The sequence below is a fragment of the Bison bison genome, unplaced genomic scaffold, assembly GCF_000754665.1.
Source record: "Bison bison bison isolate TAMUID 2011002044 unplaced genomic scaffold, Bison_UMD1.0 scf7180017864456, whole genome shotgun sequence".
Taxonomy (NCBI): domain Eukaryota; kingdom Metazoa; phylum Chordata; class Mammalia; order Artiodactyla; family Bovidae; genus Bison; species Bison bison.
Genome location: NW_011495018.1, coordinates 8665950 through 8673629, shown reverse-complemented (window position 1 = coordinate 8673629; position 7680 = coordinate 8665950). Strand labels below are relative to the sequence as shown.

Here is a 7680-nt window from a genome sequence, read left to right as displayed (position 1 = left end):
CAGATATGCAGATGACATCACCCTCATGGCAAAAAGTGAAGAACTAAAGAGCCTCTTGATGAAAGTGAAAGAGGAGAGTGAAAAAGTTGGCTTAAAGCTCAACATTCAGAAAACTAAGATCATGGCATCCAGTCTCATCATTTCATGGCAAATAGATGGGGAAACAGTGGAAACAGTGGCTGATTTTGTTTTTCTGGGCTCCAAAATCACTGCAGATGGTGACTGCAGCCATGAAATTAAAAGACACTTACCCCTTGGAAGGAAAGTTATGACCAACCTAGACAGCATATTAAAAAGCAGAGACATTACTTTGTCAACAAAGGTCCATCTAGTCAAGGCTATGGTGTTTCCAGTGGTCATGTATGGATGTGAGAGTTGGACTACAAAGAAAGCTGAGCGCGGAAGAATTGATGCTTTTGAACTGTGGTGTTGGAGAAGACTCTTGAGAGTCCCTTGGACTGCAAGGAGGTCCAACCAGTCCATTCTGAAGGAGATCAGTCCTGGGATTTCTCTGGAGCGAATGATGCTGAAGCTGAAACTCCAGTACTTTGGCCACCTCATGCAAAGAGTTGACTAATTGGAAAAGACTCTGATGCTGGGAGGGATTGGGGGCAAGAGAAGGGGACGACAGAGGATGTAGATGGCTTGACGGCATCACTGACTCGATGGACGTGAGTCTGAGTGAACTCTGGGGGTTGGTGATGGACAGGGAGGCCTGGTATGCTGCAATTCATGGGGTCGCAAAGAGTCAGGCACGACTGAGACTGAGCGACTGAACTGAATTGAATTGAGGAACCAATAAGAACACGGGGGCTGGTTTGGTTTCCCTTGTTCACTGGCCCCAGATCGATACATTTTATTTTTGTCTTTCCTGCCTTCCTCTCTCCTAACATTTAATTTGTTCTTTACTCCAGACACATTCAGCCAAGTAAGAATCTGCAGGTAATTCTCACTTTTCTTAAGGCAACATGTTTGAATAGTTTCTTTGCTCCTTTTTTAGAAGATGCCTAGGGGGGGTCATTATTATTACTGTCTCTTTTCACCATTTTCTACAAAGTTGCTCTGGATGAACAGAATATTATTGTGGTATTAGAATCAGACACGACTGAAGTGACTTAGCAGCAGCAGCAGCAGGTTAAAGCTACTACCTTAAAGGCTCTGAACAGGGTCTTCTCTAGCCTTAGTTTCCTATTTTGTAAAATGAGATAACAGTACCAATTTGTAGTACTGTTTTAAGTTTTACACATAAGTGTAAGTATCTTGCAAGATGTGTAGTTTATGGTATGTTTTCAGACAACAGCAGCTATTTCTGCAGCCAAAAATGGTTATACCTTAGATTAAGAAATTCCCCACTGTCCAAAATTCCAAGTGTCTTATGTTACCATTTTATATATCTCATCTGTGGTTACAATGAAACAAACATGGTCCACTTTTCTCCATTATTCATATATTCCAATTTGCAATTTCCCAAATCAATTTACAATTTCCCAAACTCATCTCTTCTCATTTTCCTCCTTTAGGCCACCTCTTTAACTCACTCGCTTTAATCTGGCTCAGCTTTCTCAGTCTTAAGGATTACTGCTGGCTTCTGAACAGTTTGCTTCAGTTGTTTTCCCATCCTGTCTGTTAGGCCGAACTGCTTTTCTATGCTTCCTAATCACTGTATTAATATTTATGACTTTACTTGATTCTGCCAATTATTTGTCCTTTAAAATCTGCCCTTTGCTTAGGAAAAAAGAAAAAGTTGGCCAGTCAGGTACAATGAAAAAGATCATCAAGAATAAAATTAAAAAATATAATAATAATAATAATAATGATCTGTAATAGGGACTTCCCTGGCGGTCCAGTGGTTAAAACTCCACACTTCCACAGCAGGGGGCATGGGTTAGATCCCTGATTAGGCAACTAAGATCCTCCAGGCTGCACAGTGTAGCCAAAAAAATAAAAATAATCTATAAGAAGATGGACAGGGAAGCCTGGTGTGCTGCAGTCCATGGGGTAGCAAAGAACTGTACATCACTGAGCGACTGAAATGATAAGATTATATCTCAATAAACCTGAAAAACACACCTCAAAATATACAGGGATGGGGAGAAACATAAAAATATACATAAAAAGGTAAGAAATAATAGCAGATAAAGATGCAGAATAAATTCCAAAATGATAGAGAAAAATAAAGAGAAATGCTTTTTAAAGAAATGATCAAGAAATTTCCAGAATTAAAGATTTCTTTCATTTCAATCTGAAAGGGAGCAGAGTGCAAAATAGAACATGTAATAAAATAACACTTAGACACATTATTGTGAAATTTTAAAACCTCAAAGACAAAGGGAGTAATAGGAAATTTCTAGTGAGAAAAGACTGCCAACCCACATAGAAAAACAGAGTAGCAGCCCTGGGTACAAAGAAACAACAAACTTCCTCAAGCTGCTAAAGGCTAACTTCCGAAAATCTACATCACAACTAAGGGAGAAAATTTAGATGCATTCCCTCTAGAATCAAGAACGCAAGAATGCCTGCTATTACTACTGCCAGTCAACACAGGTAAAGGCTCCCCACCCAAAAAAAATAGAAAAGAATAAGATCTGGGAAATTGTTTTTTTTAAATATAAAAGCTGTTAAGGCCCTACAGATTGTGTTCTAATTATAAAGGCTGTGGTTTAGAAAGAAATCCTGTTTCATTTCAACTTAGCGTCACTTTTTGCCGATCACTTCATATAAAAACCGATGTTTCCACTGGAAAGTATCTGAATATACTTCTTAAACAAGCAAGATAAATTTTACCAAATCCTGATTAGAAAGCATAACACTGCTAAACTACACACGACAAGGCAGGGGGGAAAATGCACAAGACTGCAGGGAAAAAATGCAGGACATTTTTATACATGCGTCTCAAGTTTTAAGAACACAAATGAGCCTAATCACAGAGGATGGCTGGCATATTCTGACAGTCCTGGCTATTATCACATTGTCACATTACAAATTTCACTCTGTTCCCCACCATAAATTTGATTTTCAATCAAAATGCACGATGGACTTAAAAAAACAACCACAAAGGATGCCAATGAAAAAAGGGAAGACATTGGTCAAGAAGCAACAGTAAGAACTGGACATGGAACAACAGACTGGTTCCAAATCAGGAAAGAAGTACGTTAAGGCTGTATATTGTCACCCTGCTTATTCAACTTATATGCAGAGTACATCATGAGAAACACTGTACTGGATGAAGCGCAAGCTGGAATCAAGATTGCTGGGAGAAATATCAATAACCTCAGATATGCAGAGGACACCACCCTTATGGCAGAAAGCAAAGAACTAAAGAGCCTCTTGATGAAAGTGAAAGAGGAGAGTGAAAAAGTTGGCTTTATTAAAGCTCAACATTCAGAAAACAAAGATCATGACATCTGGTCCCATTACTTCATGGCAAACAGATGGGGAAACAATGGAAACAGTCAGAGACTTTATTTTTGGGGGCTCCAAAATCACTGCGCATGGTGACTGCAGCCATGAAATTAAAAGAAGCTTGCTCCGTGGAAGAAAAGTTATGACCAACCTAGACAGTATATTAAAAAGCAGAGACGTTACTTTACTAACAAAGGTCTGTCTAGTCAAAGCTATGGTTTTTCCAGTAGTCACGTATGGATGTGAGAGTTGGACTATAAAGAAAGCTGAGCGCCGAAGAATTGATGCTTTTGAACTGTGGTATTGGAGAAGACTCTTGAGAGTCCCTTGGACTGCAAGGAGATCCAACCAGTCCATCCTAAAGGAAATCAGTCTTGAATATTCACTGGAAGGACTGATGCTGAAGCTGAAAAACTCCAATACTTTGGCCACCTGATATGAGGAACTGACTCATTTGAAAAGTCCCTGATGCTGAGAAAAGACTGAAGGCAGGAGGAGAAGGGGACGACAGAGGATGAGATGGTTTGGATGGCATCACCAACTCAATGGACATGAGTTTGAGTAAACTCCAGGAGCTGGTAATGGACGAGGAGGCCTGGTGTGCTGCAGTCCATGGGGTTGCAAAGAGTTGGACTTGACTAAGCGACTGAACTGAACACTGTAAACTTGAGAGAAACTCTATTCTTAAGAATTTTAAATATATCGATATGGTTTATAACCACAGATATCCTGCAATGATTTAAAAACTGTCATTCCATCCCTAAGCATTTTTGTGCCCACTCGACCTACATCACCTCCTCTCACGCAGACCTGCAAGACCCCTCCCCCACGGCAGACTTGCAAGCCCTTGCGGGGTCTAGTCTATAAAACAAGCAAGTATATATGATATGCCTAAATACGAATAGAGTCTACAGTTCAAGTCAGCAGTTCTAATCACAATAATTAGAAAAAGAACAATAACTCTGAAACCACAGAAGACTTCCTGATATCGAGGGAAAAAAATTTAAGGGTTTTTGTATCCAAACCATCTTCCTATCTTTAATAAAGTACTCGTCAGTCTCAGGACCGAATGTTTAATTTAAGAACTCCATAAATTAACTGGTATTTAGAGATGCAGCTAAGACAGTGTTTAAAACTTTTGCAAATGTTAACATAAAAATCTACTTTCAGAATCAGCAAACTATAATGTCCTCATTACCATACTTCATGATTATTATTTCCTATTATACAGCAAAATTCTGAGTCCTCCCTGTGATCCCTCTGATTAAAGTTAAGCTGGCATGGTATTCCACAGGTTCTAGATACATGTCTATATAGAAATTGGCTAGAATGCACCTAAATTATTTTTATGCCAACAGCTCTCCCCAACTACCCATTCAAAACTCACAATAAGGTTCTTACAAAACAACCAGAAATTACCCATGCTAGTGAAAGACAGAAGCATCTAAGAAATAAGTTTTGATATCCCAAAAGAACACAAAAACCTCTTTAAGCAAGTAACTTAAACTTTTCTCTGACCTTCTCTGGGTCCTGATATTCAAGTCCTCTGATCTCCTTCAGTCTCAAACTAAGAAAGGGAAGTTGCTCATCAAGACACCCACAAGCCCTCTTACTAGGAGCTAACGGAGGCATCATGATGCAAATTAGAAGACAATCATAAGAAAGAGAGGTAATATGAGAAGGAGAAGGGGCTCTTTAACCTACCTTCCCCCCAAACTCTATTTTTTTAATAAGCTACAGGAGGTTTTGAGAACATGATTAGGCAGCAGTAAGATCTATTTTATTTAATCTACATAAAGTAGTTGAATAACTTCCTTTTACAATAACTTAATTTGGGGTTTAGACAGCCTATATACGTACAGTGACTGCAGTTCAATGAATGTATATATACTTTTATACTGATTGCTACAGAATACGTATCAAATGCTTCCTTTGTACAGAGAACATGGAACTTCAGAAATAATTGGAACACATTTCCTCTGGTTACATAACTGTCAAAAAAGCAAGTTCTTCAAAGGGAAAAGGGACATTATGAGGCTTTGAGAAATTATAAAACATAAATAAAAACACGTTGGAAGAAACAAAGATGTATGCAATCTAACCTTTTCACCCCAAATCAGTTCCTCCTTTTTCTTGCCACTCCAACATTGATGAAATGTAGAGTAATCGAAATTTACTCTGGAGACACACCAAGGGACTCCCAAAGGCCATGGAGGGAATTTCAACTAAAATTGAAAAGCCATACAGAGTTCCACAAAGAAAAATATACCACAAATCAAAACCTTTGTGACAAAAAATTAGCATACACAGGTTTAATAAGCTAATAAAATAACGTGCCAATTTTACTAGTACCAGAAAACTAAGCTAAAAGGTAAAGACCAAAGCAGCAGCTTCATTTCAGCAAAAGCTCCAACTAATCAACAAAGAGCTTCAACATGCATCAGTGTGACTATCGTTTTTTTCCCCCGCTGGTGGATTTCTTAAGATTTCATTTTTGGCAAAAATTTTGTCTAAATTAAACAATTTATTTCATTTGTTCATAGTACACTTCTAAAAGGCTCAGGCTTAGTACGGCCAAACAGCTGTAACTGCATGAAAACAAGGTACTAGCCTAGCCCCACAGGGAAACATTTGCGGGAAAAGGTTTAAAAAAACAAACCCACCAGGCACGCCTAATAACGGCGTATCTGATCCCCATCTTTATTAGCCTCTATCGCAACTCAAAACACTTCGGGTTTCCTTGGGAAACTCTTGGGATCCCTGGAGGTAAAAAAAACACCAAACACCTCAATTCTCTGTAACGAACTCCCAAGATTATATTGACATACATAGTCGTGTTAAATGCACAACATAAATCAAAACTAAAGGGAATCTGTAAAACTGTTAGCTCAGATGTTTAAATAGTCATTCTAAAGAAGTCGTGTGTCTTCCAAACTGAAGTTCTTCAGAGCTCACAACTTAAACAGCCTGTACTTCTTTTCCCACTAGTCGATCCTCTTCGGACCTAAACAGCACACTGAGGGGACACTAACTGGGCCGCACGGTTAGGGGCAGCCGGAACCGGTTTAACTTCACTTTAGATTCAGTTACCGAGCACTTAGGAGGTGGATGGCTTGGCTACTCGCACTTCAGCCAGTTACGTTAAGATTTAAATCCTGCACGAACCTCAACAGTTCTTTGTTGCAAAATCCTCCCTACATCTCACATCTCCCCCCAAGTAGAGGGAGTGCTCAAGTAGTAGAAAAGGATCAAGACAGGACTGTCTGATAAAAGACGGGAGGTTTTAAAAGTCCTCCCAACCTGCAGCCCGCAACTGGCGTCGGGGTGGCATCCTCACCAGGATTCGGAACGCCTAGGAGACCCGCGCCTCAGCGGAGCCCCCAGGCCCAGGGACCTAGTGATGACGCGGACCTCGGGGCGCGCCCCCGCCCCCGCGACCACCTGTCAGAGCGAGAGAGGCTACTCCCTACCCAGGAGCCTCCAAGCCCCCAACTGACGGCGACCCCACCGCAGGCACCGCTCCCTCGGGGCTCCGGAGGCCCAGACACCGCACCCTCCGCGCTCCTGTCAGGAAGGTCCCGGGTCGCGACCCCAACGACCGACCGACCAACCACGCCCGCCCCTCCGCTGGGGCTGAGTTCCGGGCGGAGTCAGCCGGCCCGTCGCGAACACCCGGCTCTTTCCCCCCGCCGCTCCTCCATAACCGCTCTGCTCAGCCCTGTCACCGCCGTCCGAGCCGATGACCAGCTACTTACCGCCTGACAGTCGCACCGAGGAACCCCCACCGCCTCGTTCAACGCCGCTGCCGTCGCCGTCGCCCCCGCCGTCTTCGTCACCGCCGCCGCCATGTTTGTTGTGTCTCCGGTTCCCTTCCCGCCCCACTGCCGTGCCCAACTCTCGCGTGAGCAGAACGAAAAAGCGAAGAGAGGCTATTGTCCCTCTCGGCGTACCGTCGGGACACGGGGCCGAGTGAGTGGGCGAGGCTGTGGCTCTACCTGCCTTCAGGAGTTGGCGTGCGGCCCAAGGGCCCCACGCACGTCTTCGCGGTATCGATAGCATCTGTTTTCTAGCACTGATGGAGCGAGCTACTGTTCGGCTGCTGCGCGGCGGCGCGCTGGTGAGTGCGTTCGAGGCCGGCTTCTTGGGGAGGTCCCAGATGACCTTGGCAGCGGCAGAGGGGTCTTTTCCAACAGGACTGGGGTGGTGTATGCCCCGTCCCTGTCCTGTACCAGCTGTTCCCTCCCTCCGCCAGGTCTGTCCCCAGACCCGTTACCGCGG

At 42.9% G+C, this 7680-nt stretch overlaps 2 protein-coding genes across 3 annotated transcripts in view; one reads left to right on the top strand and one right to left on the bottom strand.

Moving 5' to 3' along the window:
• The window catches only part of IKZF5 (IKAROS family zinc finger 5 (Pegasus)), a 16059-nt gene extending 8790 nt beyond the window's left edge, over positions 1 to 7269 (bottom strand). The window contains exons 1-2 of one of the 2 annotated variants that reach the window (XM_010859178.1): positions 7158 to 7269; positions 5505 to 5627 (exon numbers count right to left, since the gene is read on the bottom strand). The gene's annotated coding sequence lies outside the window, so the exon portion shown is untranslated. The remainder of the gene's footprint in view (positions 1 to 5504; positions 5628 to 7157) is intronic. The other variant, XM_010859177.1, reaches the window with a different exon arrangement.
• Positions 7270 to 7332: 63 nt separating this feature from the next.
• ACADSB (acyl-CoA dehydrogenase, short/branched chain) overlaps positions 7333 to 7680 on the top strand; it is a 49358-nt gene continuing 49010 nt past the window's right edge. The window contains exon 1 of the mRNA XM_010859179.1: positions 7333 to 7519. Coding sequence (XP_010857481.1) covers positions 7478 to 7519 — 42 coding nt within the window. The 5' untranslated portion in view covers positions 7333 to 7477. The remainder of the gene's footprint in view (positions 7520 to 7680) is intronic.